This window comes from Amblyomma mixtum, chromosome 7 (genome assembly GCF_055824585.1).
Source record: "Amblyomma mixtum isolate Tamu chromosome 7, ASM5582458v1, whole genome shotgun sequence".
NCBI classification, from domain to species: Eukaryota; Metazoa; Arthropoda; class Arachnida; order Ixodida; family Ixodidae; genus Amblyomma; species Amblyomma mixtum.
In genome coordinates, this window is record NC_143018.1 from 82183858 (window position 1) to 82208249 (window position 24392).

At 46.8% G+C, this 24392-nt stretch overlaps 2 protein-coding genes across 2 annotated transcripts in view; both read left to right on the top strand.

Moving 5' to 3' along the window:
- Positions 1-24392, top strand: part of mfr (ferlin family C2 domain-containing myoferlin misfire) — a 320505-nt gene that overhangs the window by 106752 nt on the left and 189361 nt on the right. The window lies entirely within an intron of this gene.
- The window catches only part of LOC149336632 (uncharacterized), a 33300-nt gene continuing 27574 nt past the window's right edge, over positions 18667-24392 (top strand). Inside the window, 1 exon segment of the mRNA XM_089553615.1 lies at positions 18667-18714. Coding sequence (XP_089409741.1) covers positions 18667-18714 — 48 coding nt within the window.

Sequence of the window (24392 nt, forward strand, 5' to 3'; positions counted from 1 at the left end):
CGTCCGGCGAGGCCGAAGTCCAGAGCGTTCTCTCCTGCGCGAGCCGGCGTTCTCCTGCGCGTGCCCACCGCTTCGTCGTCTTCCGCGTGCCGAAGCGGTGGCGCTACAGAGGCCCCCACCCAGCACGAACGTCCGGTTTGTGCGAAAGGGACAGAAAACACGAGAGGAGAGGGTGGAACAAAAGAAAAATATAAACTGGGAACGAAAGGCCGGTGAGGTCAGGTCGGTAGTCCGGGAAGGCAGTCAGGCTGGAGAACAAAGCTCAGGCGGTCGAGCCTGGCTGCTTCGCAATGGGCGAGGGAGGCAGAAAGCGGAAGGCGAGGACAGGGGCAGCAGACATGAAAAGTCACCCAGTAAGCGTCGACGAGATGGTCGTAAAGCAGTCTTCAGAGAAACTAGTAGTGGTGGCAGTGGGCTCGAGGATGGCCTGAACATCAACCAACGTACAGATGTCCGAGCGTGTGAAGTGCGTCGCCCCAGCCGGCGGAGTAGTAGGTGCCGCCTGATACAGCAGCAGTGGTAGAAGCGGAGGCGATGGCGCAGTCGCTCGTGGCGGCGCAGCAACGGCATGGCAGGCGAAGGCGGAGTGAGCAACGGGCGGCTGCCATCTGATTGGAAAGCCAGGACTGCTTGGGTAGTGGCAGCGGTGGATGCAGGAGTAGGGCGCAAATCCGGCACGTGAGCGTCGGAAGAAACGGGATGCGCTGGTGCTGCTACGACAGGCGGTGCTGGAGGGGGCCCGCTGAGGCGCGTCCATGTCGCATGCATGCTACCTCCGGTGACTGTCTCGTTTGGCGCAGAGGCAGAGTCACTTGCGAAGCCGCCAGATGACCAGGGAGCCGTGGGAAGCAGTGCGGGTTGCGCATTAGCAGCGACAGGGTCCTGGTGTGGCGTGCATGCGTGCCCCGCGACAGGAAGGGCAGATGGGCTCACCGGAAAGAGGCATGAGGGGACAGGCGAACATGTGACGAGGAGCGGGGCTGCGCCGCAGGTCGGGGTACCTGCCGAAGAGGTGGGGCACGGGTCGAGAGAGACCTCTTCTGGTGGTGGTCCCAAGGCAGGCACCACAGCTGGCAAGCAGGGCTGGGCAGGAGTCGTGGGACGGGTGCTCGCACGTGGATCGGCGTCTAGAGCCGAAGCTTGTTGTACCGCGTGGGACGCAGGACGGGGAAGGTTTGAGCCGAAAAACTTGAAGAAGGCGTCCTTCAAGTCATCGTAAGGGTGTTCACCCGGCGGCGGAAGGTCGAGCTGGGAAATGAGATCGGCGGGCAACTCCCTTTTCACGAGGAGGTACCGCCAGATCTGTGATCGGACGCCGTTGACGTATAGCTGAGCGTCCACTTGCAGAAACCAAACTACAGGGCTGTGCGGGCGGAACGGCCACAGCTGCAGACGTGAAGGGTCGAGAAGCTCGGGTGGCTGCCACTCGTCTTGAGCCAGGTCCTTGGCGAGAGGGCAGGAATTCGAGGGTGCGGTCGTAGTTAAAGCAACCGGGCCGGAGACGCTGGACTGTGGCGGAAGAGTACTGGCCAGTGACGGTTGCGGCGTGCTGTTTCTGGAGGATGCAGCCGAAGACGAGTGCGATGCTGGTGCGGGCGCTGGCGGTGGCGAAAGCGAGTCCGCCTCATCATGGAGCGGCAGCGGGTGGTATGATGCGCCGTAGTAGACGAGGACGGCAGCGCGCAACTCGTCGTAGGGCCGGCATCCCGAGGCAGGGCAGGCGAGTCGGCAGAGGAGGTCAGGCGGGAGAATGTCACAGAGGACTGCGTGTTTAAACGGCTGGATGGTAATGCCGTTCAAGTACATCGCAGCCTCCAGTTGGGCGAACCACCCGCCGACGCCTGCAGGCCGGAACGCTGGAAGCGGGGGGTTGAAATCCAGGTCTTGCCAGCCTGCCATGCTGGGACGCCGCTGGGATAGAAGGCGCGGCTCTCCGGGTCACCACGATGTGGAGGCCAGTGTTGAGGTCGCCCAGGAGGCGACCACGGCCACGTTTATTTGAGGCTGCCTTAGAAGAGGTAGCGACAGAGCAGCAGCGGCAGCGTCCGGCGAGGCCGAAGTCCAGAGCGTTCTCTCCTGCGCGAGCCGGCGTTCTACTGCGCGTGCCCACCGCTTCGTCGTCTTCCGCGTGCCGAAGCGGTGGCGCTACAAGCTGTTTAGTATTATCGGTACATTCTACAAGAGCAATTTCTGTGGAGTGGTGGAGACGAAATTAACTTGCTCAGGCATAACAATAAGCGTTCAACCGCGGGTTTTTCTATAAGCTCTCTGGAAATTGGTAGAATAGTTTTAGTTGATCTTTGCTGTGGTGACATGTTCGAGGTTAAGAAACTTACCCACACATTTGTAAGTTCACGCTCGGGATTAAGGATTTATTTTCTACATATCGATACTAGATATTACGTCAGTTGGCCTTGGGGAACCAATATTTGTCCAAACAAATTTGAACTTCCGCGTTAGTTTCTCTGTGTGCCTGAAAGGTATAAGTGATTAACGCTAAGGTGTGGCAGGTTACCGCACAGTGAACAATCTCTATGAAGAACGGGTGGTAGGTTTACTTTAGAAAGTAATTTAAAGGCTCGAAATGTCCAAACCCTGGAGTGTCAAAGCCAGCTGGCCACTGCTAGCCAGGAACTTGTAGGGTGGAGGGGGGGACAGGCATTAGTGAACGAAAGGGATGGACAGTACCTGCAGCGACTCCATTTCACCACTGCGATATCATTTTCTGCGACTATGAGGTGAACTCGAGAGTTGTCGATTACAACGTATACAAGGTGTTTCACGTAGGACTTTACACAATTTTCAAAAATAGGCTTCTTGAGTTAGAGGAGCGGTTTTTTCGGCATATCTTTGTCAGCGGGGTAGTACATGAGAAACAATACAAGACATGCTAACTAGCAAAATGGTTAACTAATAATTAATAGTTAACTTTTTAATTAATACCGTTAGGTTCCTTAATTATTTAGAGCCGTGCAGCGCACCGTAAATATTATCCATGTCAGCTTTTAGAATGGCGAAAACGCGGTTACCCTCGGTGCTGTGACCCAACAAATTTTGGCTATTTCGACGAGTTACGTCCGCTGGAGGGGTTACTTTGCCTTCAAGCTTCTCGAAAACATGTATTTTGGCGCGATATAGGCTGACGTTGTTGGGCCACAGCACCGATAGTAACCAAATTTGCAAAATTATAAAAACTGATATAGATATTACTTGCACTGCGCTACATACCTCTCAATTATTTAGGAGCTTAACGGTAACAAATAAAAGTTAACTCTTCATTATTAGTTAAGCAGCCCGCTAGTTAGCAAATCTTAATTGCATTCTGAAGTTCTACACATTGGAAAATGCCATGCCATCAAAAGCGCTCTTCTAAATCAGAAAGCCTATTTTTAAAAATTGTGTAAAAGCTCAAGTGAAACGTTCTGCATATTGAAGTCGACGGTTGCATCAGCGCGTTTTACACAAGAAGGACTACTCCTTACATGTGTCGTTCCAGACGGGATTCTTGATACCATGGAAGAAGTAAGGAATAGTTTGCCTGCGGCATGCCCGCAAGCTCTGTAGCAGTCATCTGCCGCGTAGTGTCCGCGGGTTTCGGTCCTGCCCGAAGCAAACTCTCGTCATCCCCGTCGCTCCTGCCCTCGGTGTGCCAATACGTGCCCCGGAGCTCCTGTGTTGTTTTGAAGCGTGTCGAACCAGACCCGCTGCACCTGACAGCCGAAAGAAGGGATCCACGGTTGGGCAATCTGCGCGTTTGCCAAGAGCGCGCCTCAATAACAGCCAGGCCTCGGCTCGGCGGATCGCGGCGATGTCTTTCGTTGTTCCCAAGATGGAATCCGCGCGTGTATGAGATGGGCGGAAGATTGGAAGCGGCCCGAAAAAAAAATAAAAAAGATCGCCTCATCTATCTTTGCCTACAGACTCGTTTCCACTGCGTCTCCGAGTCGCCAACAAAGGCCGTGGTTGGTACGAGGTACTCTGCACGCTTTTCTGCACCGAAACAAGTGAAAGGGTACGGTAACAAGAAGGAAGGATGGGCCATGCACGCAGCGGGTGGGTTCCGTTGTGAGGATGTCGTGTTTCCCATTAATGCAGGAATGCATTTTCACAGCAACGCTTTTCCGTCCGAAGCGTAGAGCTCACTTAGATAATGATAACTCTCACATGGATAACGATCGAAGTTGATGCTCACTTTTATAACGCTGAGAGCACCCCTATCTAAGTGTAACGCGCACTACGCCGATGCCAAGTGTAGCGCACCCTGCACACGTGACTGCGCAGGTGGGAATGTATGTTATCCATGCTAACTGGCTGGAGTTTGAAAGAGCAAGAAGATTAATAAGAAGCTCTTGCTGGGCTAGTTGGTAATTCACTGTAAAGTAAAGGCGCCAAAAACAACGCACTCAAACAAGAACCACAAACAGAAACACAAGGCGCTCTGTCCCGTTCTCTTGTCGTGTGTGTGTGGTTTTTGGCGCCTTTAGAAGATTAATAAGAGGCAGGAGGCGAAGATGGATATAACCTCGACTGAATCCAGAGGCTTCATTGGAAGCTTCCGTGAGGAGAGAAAGCAGTGGAAAGGAGAAAGAATTTGTTCCCATTTGCATGCGCACTCGGTGAGAATGCATTTGTGCAGAGTTTGAGCTTAGCCGTTTGCCAGCGTATCCATGATATTTTTTAGTTGTCCTCTTCTATTTAAGTACCAAACGTCGCAATTATACTAACACTGTTTGAGGAGAATATTTTGAGCTTTTGCGTTAAGAGCGCAGCTAACGTCAGATAGGCTTCAGATTATAAAATTATTTCGCCTTGACTGCGCCTAACACGACTCTATTAAACTAAAGCTTAACAAGCAATAGAAGTATCGCCACAAGCATGGAGTTATTAAAGTCGCGTTAAGATATCCATGCATCTCATAGGTAGACCAGTAAGACTGCTTGAATATTTTCCAGCAAGAGAACAGCTTACGCGTGAATCAATAGAGAAGACGTCTATGAGAATCAGGTTTCTCTAATTAATGAAATAAACTCGTCACATAAACTCCACCTGACGAGTATCCAAAACCCATAGCAAAATTTCGCGCGCCTTTTCGCCTGCAAGGTCAACTTGTTTGTTTTCTTATTATTTTCGTTTCATGCTTATTGCACTGACAGACGATTTTAGTTATCCACCGGATATTTTTGTTTAACTTCCAATAGGTGCCAGGTCTCCTCTTCGGTCTTTTATCCGCACTTTATTACAAGCCTAAAGAGAAGAAAAAAACTGAATTCGAGAGCGCAGTTCTTGCTCAGTGCGCAGTGCGAAAACAGCGCAAACGATTGGAGAAGCTTTCAAGCGTTGTCGTAGGCGATTTCTTGTAAACCATTCAAAAACTGTTCATGTTTTCATAGATTCCTGTGTATTTAGGGACGAACAAATCAGTCGTACAGTCTCTGCTAACAAAAAGACAGGCGACCGCCAATAGTTATCAGTCGTTATATGAAGTAACCTCTACCAATACAGTTCCTCGACTACTGCGGTGTCGACCTGCATGATAAACAAAAACAAAGAAAGAAGAATAATAAACGAACATGTTAACAAACAAAACAAAGAAAAGCGAGCAAGAAAATACACGCAAGGAAAAGAAAACATGTTCTACATATGTGCTTCACTCAATGATGAAAAAAGTAATCTAGAATGAGTTAAGTGGACTATCGATGACGTGAAAAAGGAAGAAAACTCCTTAACTTTCGGTCTTCTAAGTTGTAACAAGGATACAGAAGAACAAATTGTGCCCCGAGCTAGATAGCCCCGACCCGGAGACACCTTTTCGTAATTCATTCGACCGCGCCGCAAGGCGCCTTTACTTCGTGATGAGCAACATCTCTTCCCAGCATCTTGAAAGTCTAACGCGTTCTGACCACTTCGTCTCGGCGACACTGTTTTTTTTTCGTTGCTATTTTTTCTCTTAATATTTTCATGTCTTTGTTTCTTTTTCTCATTTATCTCTCTGCGTGTCTTTGTCATCCCAGCGTGAGGCGGGCCGGCCCCATTTTTTATCCCAGACCACTTCCGGGATGATTAAAAATTGGTCATACCCTCCGCTTTTCGCTGTTCCTATGCAACTTAAGCGGGATTTGGATTTTTTCGGTGCGAAGCATTGCTTAAATGTGTTTCTGTCTCGGCGCGAATAGAATGAATGAATGAATGAATGAATGAATGAATGAATGAATGAATGAATGAACGAACGAACGAACGAATTAACTAATGAATTAACTAATGAATCAATCAATCAATCAACGAACGAACGAACGAATGAACTAAAAGAAGAAAGAAAGAAGGAAAGAAGGAAGAAAAGGGAAAGGAAGAAGGAAAGAAAGAAGGAAAGAAAGAAGGAAAGAAAGAAGGAAAGAAAGAGAGAAAGAAAGAAAGAAAGAGAGAAAGAAAGAAAGAAACAAAGAAAGAAGGAAAAAAAGAAAGAAAGAATGCACGACCGAAAGAATGAATGAATGAATGAATGAATGAATGAATGAATGAATGAATGAATGAATGAATGAATGAAGATCCCTGGGAGTGATCATACCACTCCTTGCGCAGTGATGGAGCGGTTAAGCATTGCTCCACTGCCTTGAGATGGGAGGTGCTGCCACCTGTAGGGCTTGTGCGACCCAAGTTGCTCCTTCCGAGCGACTATAATCAACTGCCACCTGCCCCTGTCGTCAGTTTAACAGGTGGCCAACTGACCACAAGTGGACAACCCGGGGGACCTGTTGTTATGACGTCACAAGGCCACGTGACCTAAACGGCTATACTGGCTACTCTTCTGGGGATTTTTCGCTCACAATGCCGACGATGCCTACGCCAACGATGATGGCTCCGGATTTTCTTAATAACAAGACCATTAAAGCTGTCGTGTTAAAATACATCTTAGGAATGCTGTTACGCAGATACTTGCCCGGTAGCGAGGTTGAACAGATGCTAGTGTCACTGCCCGACTTTTCTGGTCCCAACGATACAGAAAGAAACAGAGAAGTATAAATCTCTACTAACTAGAAAATGTACATGTATTGGTTCCAGACTATAGTGAGACGCTTTCAGGGACGTGATAGAACATTTCTTACCAGGCATCCAGCCTATATAACATGATTAGTCCGCAATAGAACAGTATATCTAAATGCGAGGCGCTGTTTCTTAAAAAGCGGCGCTGAACACACGTCACTAGCGCCCGTGTTTTAAGCGCAAAGTGTTTTGTGCAAGCCTGTCTCAAAAATTAGAAGCCTTATTAATGCAAAAGCATTTCTAGGCTATGTCCGCGGAGTCGTGTCTGCAAAACGCGTCCGCAGCAGTTGTGACGTTCTCAGAAGGGAAGCATCAAACGAATGGTTCTAATCGAAAGAGGATGTGAGGATGCTGCGGGAAAAAAATGTTGATAGGATGATTAATTAATTAGAGCCAAAAATGTGGAAGAGCCGTCGAAATAGCGCAGACGTCGGTGTAGTTAGTGGACGGGCAAACAGCCTTGGATGACAAAAAAGTGGAAAAATAGGCGAATGACTGGAAATGAAGTTTAAAATGAATTGAAACATATTTTATGAGTGGTAATCGAACTAAATGTTTGAGTGACATAGAATAATTAGTTAGTTAATTATCCGCACAAACCGTTGGACGGCTGAATAGGCTAAAAGGGAATATAGTAAGTTTACGGGAAAGCAAGCATGCACCAAATTTGAAAACCCAAAATGGTTGATAGAGGTAAAAGAAGGTATAATCAGAGTAAATAAATGGATATTTAATTAGAGCAGAAGATAATGCGCTAATTCAGTGGTTGAATTAATTAACAAACAAAATAAAATTATAAGGAGAGGTGACGAGTGCCCAGGAGGCGTCAATGGTTTCGCATTTCCGAGTGCGGGTCACCGCAATAATCTCTAATTTTTATGGCATGCGTGTATGATGATATCATTCTTTGTTATTACTAGAGGGAGGGGGTGATATAATAGCGTCGCTCGAATTAAATTCTATTCCGAATACTTTGGCACTTCGATTGCCCAATACAATGTCTCTCAGAAAATTGAGACAGTCGGACGGTTTGAGCTCTGAAAAGGGCAAAAAGGCGCAGTTTTATTAATTCAGATTCAAGCTGCAGGGACTGGAAAAATTTTGTTTCTTATACACCCGCTGTAGCAGAGGCTTCATAATGGATATTATTCGTTTTATATTTTCTCCAAAACGCGGATCGATCATTTCCCTCTCCGCTTTCACACCGACCATTTTCAAACGACCGACAGCAATACTTTCCTTTCCTCTTGTTTCTATTTTTTTTTGCATCTTGAGACCGGCTCACACGAGGTTACGAGCATAGACAAACAAGTGCGAGTTTACCGTAAAACTTTAAAAACAGCGCAACTTTAGTCAGGCCGACCCCGGAAGCAGTTCTCCGTATTGCCGTCATATTGAATCAGTTCAGACACCCCCTCTAAGTGACGAAAATCTCAACATAGTTTACAGCAGTGCACTTAGGCCGAGCGCTCTGAAAGCACGTAGACGCGCTCAATGTTTCATTTCGTACGCCCACAGTGGGACTTCCATAAATTTGGTAGCACTCACACGTCGCCAGAGTGAGATATGTTCAGTTCCTAGACATCTGCATTACGGTTGTACACACGTTGTGAAATTTGCAGAGTTCAGTTCGCTTCCTGCCATTGGACGCTGTGGGGCTCTTTTTAGCGCAGCTCAAAGTTGTGAGATTTAAAGAGGTAGGGAAGAAAGTTCGGAGGAGGAGGACGAGGAAAGAACATTGGTTATCCAACAAATGACACTTCCCAAAGTTCTTCGGACTTCTCAGAGAAAGAACGCTGGGAACTTCAAACTGGCCGCAAATTTCAAGACCTAGAAGTTAACGAGGTGATCCGTGAGAGAGAGAGAAAGAGAATGAAGGAAGGCGGGGAACTTAACGTGATGGATGTTCTGATTGGCTTTCCAGCAATAGCGGAGAGATAAGAAGGAGGCGTAAAAGAAATAGAGGGAGGGATGGGAACTGAAGACCTGTATATTTCTTGGAATGAAAATGTACTTCTTTCTCTTTTAAGAAGTTTCCAGATTTTCGCAGTTGAACGGTGCACAGTACTGGGCATTACTAAGTAGCATCATCAGTCTCCTGCCAGTAACAATCACCGCGTTAGTCTACGGCGATATTTTGATATGTGACCGCGACAAAACTGCAGAGTCATGTGGAATGCTACGGAAACAAGTTGATAGCTAGCCTGATCATTCTAGAGGATGAGAAATTTTGCTAGTAAAACGGTCCTGCGCTCGAACCGATTCGTTGCGGTGTGCTTAGAAAATTAATCGGCTGCATCAAACATTCAAAACCGCAGGTCAGCTTCGACGTTCAGTGACATGCGGCGTGTTATGGGAACCGCGAAATGTAAAATCTTTTGTTCAGGTTTTCTAGGCTTTTGCCGGCAACATAAATCTGCGTTGCATAGCACTTCGAAGGCTTGAAGGATCGCAAAGATGCTCCGTGACAGTAAGCAAACACTGTGAAATGGAGCAAACGTAGTCGTGGAAAATTTCGGTGAAAGACACACTCAAGCTAACAATCTTAAGAAAAAAATCGAAAGCATGGAAGCTTGATTCCTTCAGAAGGAGAAAAAAGGGACCGCGGGCTCGAAGGCTCAACGGTTCGGAAATAGTTCCCCTAGGTCGGATTTAAAAGCTATTGGGTGCTTCAAAAAACTTGTTTCGCGCGCGCGCTAAAGCCTACTCGTTTTCACGGAACAAGTTTGCAAGATCGCCATAGCTTCAGTGTCGTCTTCTTTTCGCGTTATCGTCGGGAGCGTGATTGCGGCTTTTATTCGCCTGAGCGGCCGTTCTTTTCATAATAGAAGCCGTCAATCTTGTACTTCATACATCAAAGTCAAGGAAATGTATGATATGATATGAAATGTATGTATGATTGTAGGAAAAAAAGACAATGCTATTAAAAAAAAAGATCGGTCTGCTGACGATTCTTTTTCAGGATGAACCTTCAGATAAGCTCGCAAATCTCAAATTCCAGGCATTTTGGTCTATATTGGCGAAAGGAGCAGAGTGACGGGTTGTTGTCAATCCTATTGGGTGGTTAGCGGCACAGATATACAGAAGAATAGAGCGAAATAAAATTTTTCGACGGTAAATATTTATTTATTCAAAAATACATGTAAGCTCAAGGAAGGAATATTATGTGGAGTAAGGTGTACCAGAGGAAGGGACAAAAAAGAAGTTCATGCGTCATTATACACAAGGTAAGCATGCAGTAAAAAAAAAATGAGTTACAAAACTCCCCATGAGATTGAAAATCGTGTCATGTACAGAACCGTAAAATATGAGGTTGGGACGAATGTTACACATGAAGTAATTAATCGAATATATTAAGAGGGGTATTTAAATAGTGCGTAGCAAACCGAGAAACGGCGTAATAAACTAAGAAAGAAAAATAAGATGCTTGAACGTTTCATTGTTTTTTCTCCATCTGTCTAAAGAGATGTAGACATCTGACCCTTAGCCAGCTGCCCCGTTTGTAGCCTTGAGATAAAACCAGTGCACATGAGAAGGAGTGCGCCGTGGAAGCGACAGCTCGTTCTATGTGAATACTTTAGAAAATGTGGGGCGGGAACTGTGGAGGAAATAATGTCTTAGCACAAAATTCGTATTCTAGAAGCGCATAAAAATACGAGCAAATGATGTTGTTCTTGATACTGTATAACTCCTACTGTCGATATCAATTGTGTGTGCGCGTGCGTACTGATCGCGTTTTGCTCACACCAGCAAACCCATATCAGATGTACGGCTTTCTATGCATTTTCTCATGTCGTTCTTTGTTTCAATGACCGCCCCTATCTGTGCCCAAGTTAGGACCGATATTATGTGCAAATAAATAAAAAAAAGCATTTGCTAGGAAGTCATATTTCGAGCCTCACAGCTTCTAAAAACAAATGCAAAATGGTAAATAGTGCGTAAAGCAAGGCACAAAACCGCTTGTTAAGTTTAGCTTTCATTAGGGCGTGATTTTTGTTCAGCGATAAACGTATAAGCTCCCGGGTTCACACAATAGCTCAAAGGCTTCCTCACTGCCTAGGTACCTAGCCAACCTGTCTCCGAGGTTACTATCCGGCGACAACCTGCCAGAGCCATACTCGGGATTTCTCGCTCACAACGCCGACGCTGAGAAAGCGAAAGCCGACAATAGCGACACAGGATTTTCTTTTTTAGAACAGGACCATTAACGCTATGGTATTAATTTTTTTTTACCGCGTCGTTCTATTCCGAACATTGTGGTGGGTTTTACTGCTGGAAAAGAACTTCGCACCACTAGCAAAACTTCACCTCATATGTTCCTAAAACTGCGCAACGCAACAAAATGCGCTGAATATTTAAAATCAGCGCCCCACTTCTCGCGAAATTAACGGCCAACCGTTATGCCACTCACACTGCTTTGCTTATTGTAGAAGAATTCAAGTTCCCCTGCGCAATACAACATGTTGTATACATAACACACTCAGACATGCAAACTTAAAGCAATACCGCCAGTGAGCCATACAGTGTGGCTAAATAGCAGCGTTGATCGCTGGAGCTGTCCTGAGACAAGTGCAGTATAGCGCGATTGGTGTAAACGAAAGAGTGGATCTAAAAGAAAAATAGTAACTCTGTGCTACAAATTTTTGAGCTCCTCATAATAATGCTGTAGGTGAGTAGTAGTAGTACTGGAACTACTACACCTACTACTACTACTACTACTGCTACTAGTGCTGCTGCTACGACTACGACTACTGCTGCTACTACTGCTAGTACTACTACCAGTACTATTACTGCTACCACCACTACTTATATTACCGTTGCTACTACAATCCCACCACTACAACTACTACCACCGCTGATAATATTACCATCAGCATTACTGCTCCTACTATTATTAATACGAGTACTAATAGCCCTACTACAACTACAACCGCTACTATGCTGCTACTGCTAATATTATTACCTTTACTATTCAACCTTTACTATTGACACCACTACAGCTACTGTCCCTACTGTTATTACAACTACAAGTGAAAGACTGATTTGGAGGTCCATTCGTAAAACATTATTTTCGTTGGAACTGGTGTGAATGCCCAGTTTAATCTCACCCCTTTTGCCACATCGTTTTTAAGTGTGCAAGCCGTATAAGTCCTCTTTTGGCGAAAAAACTGAAACATGTGAGCATATGTGCCCATTTGTGCACGTGTGCGTGCTTGCGCGCGTGCTTGCGCGTGTGGTAATACACAAGTACTAACGCCGTTTTGAGATAAATACGACTCCGATGTGCCTTACAGCTTTGTTTCAGGGGAGAGTAAGGACTGCATGTTGTCGGGTGTGCGTGTGCGTGCGTGTGTGCGTGCATGCATGTCTGCTTGTGTGTGTGTGCGTGTGCGTATGTGTGTGTATTTGTGTGTGTGTGCGTGCATGTGTGCGTGCGTGTGCTTGCGTGTGCGTGCGTGCGTGCGTATGTATGTGTGCGTGTGAGTGCACGTGTGCTTGTGTGTGTGTGTGTGTGTGTGTGCGCGTGTGGGTGTGTGCGTGCATGTGTGTTTGTGCGTGTGTGTGTGTGTGCGTGTGCGTGTGTGCCTGCGCGCGTGCGTGCGTGTGCGTGCATGTGTGTTTGTGCGTGTGTGTGTGTGTGTGTGGGTGTGGGTGTGTGTGTGTGGTGTGTGCGTGCGTGTGTGTGTGTGTGGTTGTGTGTGTGTGCGTGTGCGTGTGCGTGTGCGCGTGCGCGTGCGCGTGCGTGCGCGTGCGCGTGCGTGTACGTGTACGTGTGCGTGTGTGTGCGTGTGTGTGGGGGGGGGGTGTGAGGGTGTGTGTGGGGGGGTGTGTGGGGGTGTGTGTGTGTGGGTGTGTGGGTGTGGGTGTGTGTGTGTTAGATAGAGAGCGCCTTTACCCACACGAAACTCATGCAGCAGCGCAGCGAACCACCGAAGGCGAAATCAGATCAAAGAAACAACGAGAGGCGATCACTGAAATGGCGAAACGCAAAACCATTACTGCTAATACCGAGCTATCGCGTCATATGTGGTACGATCATCCGTCAGTTTTTTTGTCTTTGGATGACGCTAACCGTCACTTTCTGAGCAACTTCTATACTGCATTGCCCTCGATGAGTAGGGCTGCTACGGAAGATGAGTACAACATGGTCGTATAGCGGGGTGCCCACAGAAAGTATGAAAATATGCAATGCGCAATCTTGATTGCTGTTTACAGAATTCTCTCATTTCAAACAATGTCGCAGGGACAGTGAAAAAAAAAACTGAAAGAACGGGAAGATTGCGTGAAGTTTTTTTCTGATTCAACTGCTCACTCAGTTATAACTTTAAACGGTGAGTCTCAAGAATTCATCTGCAAGCTTGATCAAGGCGACATCCGTTCTTTCTTCAATTCTTTGCACCGTCGCTGAAACCTCTGCGCATCAGCTGCAGTATTCGAACAGCGCTACGAGCAGGAGACGAGCGATGAAGCCCTCTCTGCAGATGCGCTTATGGGAGATAAATTGGAAGTCGTTTCGGCGCATTGTTTGAGCTCTGTAAGCCTTTCAGTATCAGCCGCTGTAGGTATCTTGGGAGTTTTAAAATCCTGGGAAAAGCTTAATGAAGTGCGCGCCGTCACTTCGTAGACAGAGAGATTGCATTCCCTTGTCCTTCCAGGAAAGGACTTTACGGCTTGGAGCTTGTTAGGCACGTGCAAAGAAAGGCGCGGTGAAATGAGTTGCATTTCACTTCATTATTACGTGGTTACATTGTACTACAACTGCAAAGTTATAAAGAAATATAATTTAAGGAAACGGAAAGGTGTCCCTCTGAAATTAAAGAAAATGAGCGTATATCACAGATGATTTTAGCAACCGATTTTTTGGCGGATTGCATTAAGAATTTTTTTTTTGTCAAATGCTGGCATAATTCAGTTAAAATAATTTAAAACTCTGTTAGCCTTCTTCCTTGCAGCCTAAACGTGAATAAACCTATATGAGAGTAAATAGGAAGTGAGCTGTCCGTTACCGTGCTCCCTTTAGGGCAGACATGTTGCTAAGTCTCGAAGTCGATTTCTATCACTGAATATACGCAATGCTCTTTCTTGGAAACGGAGAAACATTCCCACTGCAAAGCATAGTAACTTCATGCAGTTAGTGACGGAATAATGCCTTCACACGTGATCTCGGAGGTTTTGAGGCTAGCAAACATTGGCGATTGAAGCATTGGTTAAAACATTAGTAGCTTCTAGAACTTTGCACTCTTTGAAGAAGGAATTTGTTTCATTTGCCAACCGTAAGTATTCCGTACTTTTAGGGCTGGAAATCTACCCCGTTATTTGAGCACCAATCCCGGCCGCTAAAAGGGATTGCACTAGAAGGCAGTTACTGTCTTTCTACTGCAAAGGCTATTTCGGGTTTAGAGCATACTTATTCTAGGTTTTGTGTAAAATTTGACTCGGACCTCCCATTTCGTTTCCTCACAGACATCTTTGTTTGGGGGGATAGGTCGTCGAACCCTGAGAGTCTCCATATCGATCTGTGGCATTTCAGTACATGTCAGCCGCAACATCGTCTAGCGTCCTGTACTAAGACGAAAGTGACACACGCTATTTTAGTAGCACGTTAAAGAACTTGGGAAGAACTTTTTGAAGAAACAGAACGTGTACATGCGAGTGTAATAGAGAAGTCAGCTAGATTTTGATGTCACAGGTCAGCCTGCATGCTTTATTTGTAGAAGGCGACTCCTGATCAACAAGTTGTGCCACTGCCGATGGCCTTAAAGGGCAACTGCGTATGTTTTAGATATCGACAAGCTTAAAAAGGTCAAATGTGTGAAATTTGCCGGTAAAGTATATGAAATCTTTTCGGGCTATCATTTGAAATGGTTATGTAATCGCCGAATAAAATTGCGACGGCTTCAAGCGTTTCTGCAGCGCACAACGCCATGTGGAGGCCGCATGATGACATTTCAAGTTTCAAAGTTCAAAGTTTGTTTCCCATTTAACACTACAGATGGAGGAATCGTAGAAAAAAGCTGCCTTTGGGCAGCTTGACGAGTCTACAATCCTAATTATTGACAGGGAGGCAACACAAGAGTTTATACAATTTTAAAAACAAGCACATCAAGGAAGCACTAGAGAATACACGAAACAGCAATATGTATACATAATGAAACTTCAACCATGTTATTCAAAAACAAATTATGTAGTTCACGACGTGAAAAAGAAAACAAATCAAGGTTAATGTGGATATACCTATTTAGAAGAGATGGAAGAGTGTACTGAAGGCATTCCCTACCAAGATTTAGTCGAGGTGTTGGCACTGTCCATTCTTCGCCACCGCTTGTTGGCGAATCCTTGAAGGTATCGGTAAATTTCCACCCCATAAACTCCTGCTTTAAAGGAACCAACGCCACAGAAGGCAAACCTGCCGAGCGTTGTTTGGCAGCATCCAACGAGGCACGGTGGGGTGTGGCTGAGGACAGCGGTAATTTGAAATCATACCTTCCATGACGTCATATCGAACTTCTCCGCACTCCTCCGGTCCTTTGAGGAGAAGCGCAAATTTTAATCAACGATTACGTCCCTATTTTAAATTATAGTGCAAAAACACTTCACATGATTTACCTAAGGCCTATACTGATTTGAAAACTTAAATATCGCGAAATTCTCAGCAAGTGGTGCAGTTGCCCCTTAAGGAGCGCTACGTAAAGCGACCAGTTTTAGTTTTGTTTTTGTTCTTACAGCGCGTTGAAAGAGACGTCAGCTTTCAACTACGCGGAAGAGGATTGCAGCACGCTTATAGTTTGACGCCGAAAATAAACACAGACACGACAGAAAACGAAGGGTGACGAGAGGAAAGGCACTGTAAGAAACCTTGAAATGCGACGCCGAGCTGTCCAGGAGCATTGCAAGACCTAAAGGCAGCAAGTACCTACGCTTTGCATGAAGAGCACTATGGACGCTTGCACGAACGAGGAACTGGCCACACCTCTCAAAGCAGTCAGAGAAGTCGACGTTTTTGACAAAATGGGGCGCTTTGAAATTGAAGCAGCAGAATGAGAACCCGAGTTGGTTACGAACCGGTCGGCACATGAAGTGCTGCCGTAATATATCACGTGGGGTTGTCTGTAGGACTAAAATGCAATAAGATATGAGGCGCTCTTCCACATAACAAGGTGAAAAGAAGACAGCTTCTTTAAAAGACATTCATTGGAACTTTATTTTTTGTTAAAACAGTGCAACAGTTGTACTGGCTTTCCGAAATGCAAGTGGGCTCTGCAAGTGAAGATGTATTTTTTGACAATCTCTAACACTCCTGCTATAAAGCCTTCGGGCAATGCGGGGTAGCTCTTGAATAAAAAATAAAGCAAATTATAATACTAATATTGCTGCCATTTGCTGTGATTTCGAAAAGGAGAGTAATTCAGTGATAATTTTATACAGCAGCATATTTGAAAACGTCGAATACTTGAAGAAAACTACGACCCGCAACATCCGGAGGTTGAAGGTTTGGCTGACGCCTCCTGCTCTATTTTGTATTTCCTTCTACTCTCTGCAATATGTCATCGTGAAACTGACCCCTCGTTATGGTCTGTGTGTAAAAAAGAAGAAAACAAACTTAATATTTCAGACTATATCCTTTGCTTTCGAAGGTTATTACCTTCCTTAGTGTGCACGTCGTTCGTGGTTGTTTAGTACATATGTGATAACGTGAGATTTCCTAGACCTTCTCAGATTTCGTTTGACTACGGAAATATGTTCTTCTTTATCAACTACCCGAACACTCCTCATCGCTAATGGAGCGCGGATGCCGGAAATAGGGTAGTTCTGCACGGTTGTAAAAAAATAAATAAATATAAGAGCGTATGCATCATGCAGCCCCACGTACGTCCATCTATGCATTGTAATGCATAGGCAAGGCATGACTCGCAAACTCGGACAGTTTTATGGCATCCGGTTTTACCAAACAGCCATTTATTTTTGTTCATGACACACACTGCATAAGGAGACGCTCACTGAACGCTAACCTAACCAGCGAACGTCCTACTGAGCACAATAGTGCAGGGACAGTCGGTTCGGATATACCCAATACGGGAGAACCGAAGCAGCGAGTTTGCAAAAGCTTGCGAGTAGCATTGCCATACGAATGCCTCTGGCATGTATGCGCTGGGACTGTGCAATGGAACGGGCTCTCGGTGAGCATTGAATGGGACTGGTGTTGTCACAGCAGAGATCTCGACGAACGCAGGGGCTTTGGGTGAGACACATACAGACCAGTGCCATGCGGGCATGATCGATTTCTGTTCCGAGTTGGAGGCAGTCTCACCGCTCTTGGATGAGCGCCGTACACATGCAGGCTCACCACTGTCGGCAAGATTAACACTGAGAAAAAGTAAATTTTTATTCGTCCATGGAGAAGTTAACTTAAAGCCCATCCGAAATTAAAGACTTCGCGCCATTTTAGTACTAGCACATCGTTTTTCGCGCCAGTTTACGTAAAGAAAAAACGGCACTTGTAGACTGTTCGCGTGTTCTAAAGTTCTTAGGAGCAAATGTATTTTCTTCGCAGAAAATGGAACACACACCTTTCCTTGTGTGTGACGCGTGATTGTCATCTATGCGTTATGAAACGCGAAGCGATGACTTAATTGAAGAGCAGCCTGTAAAAATAACAATAGCTTCATCTGCATGATGGCAACCAATGCAGGCTGCAGCAGGCTCACGCAAGAAGATGCAAGACCGACTGGTTGGAAAAAGCGCAGCCCTTTTGTGGGTACCTTCCTGGCAATTGCAGAGCGAAATATAAAATTTGAAAAGAAATAGCATCAATTGATAGCGCTTGTCCTGTCGTCCATGTTTCTACTTCTTCGTCCCCGCTTATTTTGTGTTGCCGCTTTTCAGAAAGAAGTGAAACCACACCCATGAAACATTGTATCAAGAAAGATAACTGAGGAGGATAAATAGTATACGTCTCAAGAAAATGCACACTCGCAATAAAAACGCGCCTAGTTTTAGTGCACTACCCTTGACGACTTCCCTCTATAATTATCGTTATGGGTCGGACGTTCTGGTTTTATTTTTGATGATTCAGCGGAGATTTTTTTTCTTCGTGTGTTTTTTAAAGCAATTTTTGGTTTGTTTTTTCTCAGCAAAAATTATTTCGTATTGATAATCTGCACGGTTTTTTAGTTGTTATACGAGGTCTGTTAGAAAAGTATCCGACTTCATTTTTTTTTGCGAACACCTTATGGATATGAAACAAGCGCGCTTGCATCAGGCGACCTTGAACCTTCGTGCGCATGCATGAATTTTTTCCCGGCTGCCGATAGCGTCAGTCGCTGGGAAGCAGCGTTTGAGTGAGGCAGTGCCCAGTGCTCTCGTCGGTTTTTTATTGCAAGGAAAACGGCGGAGTGACAGGAGCAGCGCTACTGCATCAAATTTTGCCATAAACTGGGCGACAGCCAAGTGGAAACCATTCGGAATATTCAGACGGCTTTCGGTGAAGATGCTATGAGCAGCACACAGATTAAGCAGTGGTACAATTGATTTAAAGACGGCCCCACATCGGTGGACAGCGAGCCACGCTTCAATCGGCCATCAACATGCCGAAATGATCAGGTCATTGCCGAACTGAACGCTGTGGTGATGCGGGACCGTCGCATGCCTATCCAAGAAATTGAGGAAGAGGTGGACGTGAGCAATTTTTCTGCACATTCCATTATCACCGAAGATTTCGCCATGGAGAGAGTTGCGGCGAAATTCGTGCCGAAGCTGCTCACGGTGGAGCAAAAGCAGCTTCGTGTTGAAGTCTCACAGGACATGCTGGATTCCACAAACAGTGACCTTGACCTCATCAACATCATAATCAATAGTGACGAATCTTGGGCGTACGGGTACGACCCGGAAACCAGATCCCAGTCGTCACAGTGGGAGCATTTCACGTCACCAAGACCAAAGAAGGCCCGCCAAGTGCGCAGCAATATGAAAGTGATGCTGACTGCTTTCTTTGACTCCCTCTGTGTGGCAGACCACGAGTACGCACTGCACAGGGTCAAACAATAACCAAAGAGTACTACAGGGATGTCCTCCGTTGCCTACGTGATGATGTGCGGCGCAAGAAACCGCAGTTGAGGTCAACAGGAAAGTGGCGCATCCATCACGACAATGCTCCTGCACATTCCTCGCACTTGATTCAGATTTTTTTTTTTGGTGAAAAACCAGACTCCTGTTGTTCAACAGACTCCTTACTCTCCTCATATGGCCCCTGCGATTTCTGGCTGGTTCTCAAAATCAAGAGGCCATTGAAAGGAGCGCGATTTCAGACAAGGAAGAACAATATGGCGGCAACGACAGCTGAGCTAAACTCCATTCCGAAAGGGGCCTTTTCGGAATACTTCCCACAATGGCAGCACCGCTGGGAGAAGTGTGGGGAGTCCCAAGTAGACTAGTTTGAAGGTGACTAGGTTTGCAACGCTCCAGTTATGCAAGTTTTTTTTTTCTACAGCCAAAGGTCGGATACTTTTCTAACAGACCTCGTAATGTGGCATTCCTGTGTGGTCAGAAGTTATTTGAGGTATATATCCGCCCTTTTAACTCCACGAGCAGTTAATTTACCATTGATTCAGCACAAAATTGTTGTATAGGTATGTTCAAAGTTCACGAGATGCGGATTTTTGTTCACGAGATGCGAGATGCGGAGGGCGCCATCTGGCGCCCTCAGAGTGATCTGCGCATGCGCACTGACTGCTCGCGGGCTCCCGCTTCATGCTAACTGTATCTAATGTATTGACTGCAGCGACGGACTCTAACGGCAAACTGTTGCAGTAGACAGAATGAATGAATGAATGAATGAATGAATGAATGTTTATAGAATAGCCTTCTCTTCGGTTTGTGTGGAGCCTCTATTTCAGGACCCCTAATTAGACTGCAGCAGCTCTGCCTGGTCCACCAGACGAGAATCGTGATGCTTACGCGTAGTTTCGCGTCAACGCCCTTACATCCAGTGGAGGAACCTACTTACGTAAACAACATCCCTAAGCGGCGGAAGGCTGTGAATGGACAGCGCTACTCTATATTGGAATACATCTCAAGAACGAAGAGGCAGATGTCTCACAAAGGAGGATCCCCAGCCAAAGGCGGCGACCGATTTTCATGCCACCCTGGTTAATCCGATTAAGTCATGGTTAACCTCCTTACAACTGCCACTCCAGCCGCTGCGGTGGCTCAGCGGTTATGGTGCTCGGCTGCTGACCCAAAAGACGCGGGTTCGATCCCGGCCGCGGCGGCTAGAATTTCTTTGGAGGAGAAATTCTAGAGGCCCGTGTGCTGTGCGATGATGTCAGTGCACGTTAAAGAACCCCGGGTGGTGGAAATTTCCAGAGCCCTCCACTTCGGCGTCTTCATAGCCTTAGTCGCTTCGGGACGTTAAACCCCATAAACCAAACCAAACAACTGCCACTCCCTGCGATTTCACGCTTGCAAGTCAAAAGGGTCAACCACATAACCACGAGAATCGGTCGACGCCATTGGTTAGAGGGCCTCCTCTAAGGGGCATTTGCTGCTTCGTTCCTGAATTGTATCCGAATGAAGCATACAACGTTTGGCGAGGAGATGGGGCCTCTCATTCTATTCTATAGAGGCATGTGTCACGGCACAAACGCGCTGTAGAAAAGAAAGCGAATGCGCTGGGGAAGCACAAAAAGCTTGGAGGTGTGACGCACGCCAGAGCCTCGTTAAGGTCGCCTAGGGGTGTGGAAAGCAGGCTGAGCGCAAGGTGCGGACCGCCTACCTCCGCCCCTCCCCCTCCTTTCATCATTACCGACCACATATGGAATCGCAATGTCAGCTTTCGCATCCCTGCTATGCCCGATGGAGGCGCAACTGCTTTCGTGGTTCGCTTCTCGGCTCGTCCGAGCACAGAACGACAACCCTGTACGAATCTGTCGAAATGGGTGCTTTGTTCATTTTTTTCTTGCCATTGCTCACAGCGTGTGAAGATGCCGCTAGCATTTGATTCTATTTTCGTTTTCTCTTTGGAGTACTTGTGCACAATACCCGTGCTAAAGAAAAGGAGGAAGAATCGGCCAATCGCTCGCAGTCGTTTTATGGCGGGAATACGAGAGAATGGAGGCGCGGGAGCGACTACACGGGAAGTTGATTTTGCGGCAGCCTCGCATGTCAGTCGAGTGTGGCCGCTGGCAGTCCCGAGGTCATGTAATTTTGGAACTGGGATCCGTGAGCGGCGGAAAGATGGCCTGGTCTGTGTGTGGCCGGCGGTGCTCCCGACTCCCAACGGTTTTAAAGAGCGTGTTTTGTCTCTGGTTAAGGCGAGGAGTCCGAACTGTTTGTGGAGATTTTAATCCAAATCAACCTTGTAATTGTTACCACAAACACTTCTCCTAAGGTAGCCTTGGAGTGGCTCACCTGCGGGAGGCCTGCAAAAGTTTTGGAAGCCACTAGTCCTAGAGCACATTCAAGGGGTTCGTCACAAGACCCACCCTCTACCACTTTCCTCAGCCTCCCTCGTCCAACATCACAAGGAGGGTAGCATTGTGACTGCGTGCAAGGTAGAGGCATCATATCCCCAAAGGCACAACTGGGTTACTTAATCCAAAGGCACCACCGTCTCGCCACGCACCTAGCTTTCGTACCTTGATAAGTTTCTCCTTTTAGTTAGTGCAACTCTTACACACTATCCAGCTACACGTGGCGTGGATGTCGAGTATAGTGGCTGTTGCCCGTTAAAATCGAATTTTAAATACTGAGTTCAAAGTATATTATTTTCTCAGTTCGAACCGAAAGTACAAAAACATAGTGTAATATGGGCCCCAAAAAATAACGGCATTTGCGCTTGTTGCGTTAATTGCAGTGAGTAAAGAAATAAAGAAATGAGTAAATGAAAAATGATGATTCAAAAGCACTCAGAACGCTTCCGTTTGTTGCATAGATCGCGCAATTGAATGATGACAAAGATTCGGCGTTCCGCATCACCGTCCATTGCCGCATCTGATGTATCCACGCATTTTGCGGTGTCTCTCATTGTCCGCGTGGAGCTTTCGTATGTTGAACGTGGCTTAAGTAATTATTAGCTCATTCATTTTGTAGCGAAAGCTACATTGGCCACGAACTTGCGATTTCGCTGTGGCGGAGCTCCGAGGAGGCACACAGACCGACCTTGAGCCGTTGCCTAGCAACCGCCGCAGCTGGCGGAATCCACCACGCCAGCTGGCGTGACGTCACACCGCGCGCCTCGCCGCGGAGCCGCTGCGCCGTTTGGTATGACGTCACACCGCTTGCTTCATCGTTGCTCTCGCCTCCGCTCGCTTCGCCAGCTGGGTCGCATGCCCTTTTTTTTGCGGCGACAATGAGTTGAGCGAAAGTATGCTAATCTAGATGTGATGGCCCTTAAGCCTTAAGCACTCGTCGTCATATAGCTGGCCTCTGTCTGTTCCACAAGATATTTCACAGTTCGCTCAATCATCCTCCATACCTAGCCCCACCTTCACGCATATCCCACCGCACTACGCATGCATTTTATGTTGCTCGACCGCTCACTAGAACGGCTACGTTTGCTAGCTTATTTTTTCCCCGAACAGCTATCATCTGGAACGGCTTTCCCCACGTCAGCCCAGCGACGTTTGCTCCTATAAAAAAAAACCAGTAATCTCACCCCTGATATGTAACCCACCCCTTATGTGATACCCCGAAAGGGGCCGGTTCTTAAGTTATTAAAACAGAACGAAACGAAGCCTAAAGGAAGAGTGCGCATGTGAAGAGGTGGGCAGTGCAAAATGCCCGACTCCTTGGCAAAAGCCACAAGCGAGTCTAGCACCACCCTTAAAGAATTAGACGGTCCTCGCGTTGGCTGAATCCAGTTTACGTACGTCGGCATCACAATACGGTCGAGCTGCCCCTACCTATAGGTCCGGCATCGGCCCGGCACTCCCAGATCAAATGGGGAGAGATGGGTTTTTGAGCGAGACCGCAGGCGGGGCAACAAGGTGCCGGCTCTGGGTCCGTCGTTGCGTTCGGTTCCGGGGTCAGGCAACAATAGCACTGTGTTTTGAGCTGCTTTCAAGTTTCTAGGAACATGAAGGTCCCACTCGTATGTAATAAAAGAAGGAAAACAATTTGAAAGCAAAAAAGCTTGGAGACTCCGCCACGAAAGCGCACGCGTCAAGCTCGTCGTGAGAGGTGGTTTAAGCACCTCTGTATGTTCCATTGGACGACGTCTCACGCATCGTGTACCTTGAGGGCTACCAAAAGGAGCGTCAGTGAGTGCCATGATCACTCTTGATGTTTTAGATGGCACTGCACCTTACGGAACAGCGGTAGAGACACAGTAACTTAAATCAGTGAGTCAGGCGAAGCAGTTGCCGACCGGCCACTGAAAGGCGGGCTCTGACTGTACATTCACACCACCACCACCATCCAGCACCCCTGCACAAAGATTTTCGTGCTGTTTAGAAGAATCGCAGTAGGTATCAAAACCTATTCGGGTGTCACCACTAAGGCAGGCTTGCGGAGTCCTTCCGGGCGAAGCCGACACGATAAGGGTGCATAGATATCTTGGAAGCATTTCCGTCGGAAGTATCTCAGCGCCAGAACTCTAAGGTGTTATGTGAAAATTCACGAGCTTAGTGATGCTTATTTCTCCAACTCTTTGCTGATGTGACGATCTCATTAATTTGCGGTAAATTGCCTCGTTGGAAACCGGGCCGAATCCGTTCCCAGAATAGGCAGAGAAAGAGATATCCGTGGACACAAAGAACGGCTTAACGACCATGCGGACAAAGCCATCACAGTGGTAAAAAGGAAAGCCGTCGGACCGGGACGGAGCGGTGTTTCCGGCGAATAAAAGTTCATTTGCAGTCGACTTTTGACCTTTACAGGCTTCTTCGCCACCTTTCTTGCAGTGCTCTTTGATACTGAGAGCGTTTACTGGCAAGAGCGCGAGAAAACAGTGCAACAAAATCGCACCTTTTTTTTGCACCTCGTTGAGACATGATGAGGCTCTAGTGTTTTTTATTTTCTAGAGAACAGAATTCGGGGCAGGTAATAAAAAGACAAAAGCGTCGACGATTAGCGAGTTCTGAACGATCTTCCAAAAACGGGCAAGCGAACACGAGTGTTGGCATTCAGTCGGGCGTATAATATGGCAGTTACCACTATGTGAAGGTATGCGTGTTAGCATACTAGTTTGGAGTTTGATGAGATTCACTGGTCACTGACCATGGTCAAACAAAAAATGACGTTTCGGGAGCGCTACGGCTCCCTTGTTCACAATGAGCAACCGGCTCGACGTCCCGGGCTTTTTGTAGCGGTTAGTATCGTTTTTATGCAATTAGCATAGATAGGGTGCAATGTGCCAT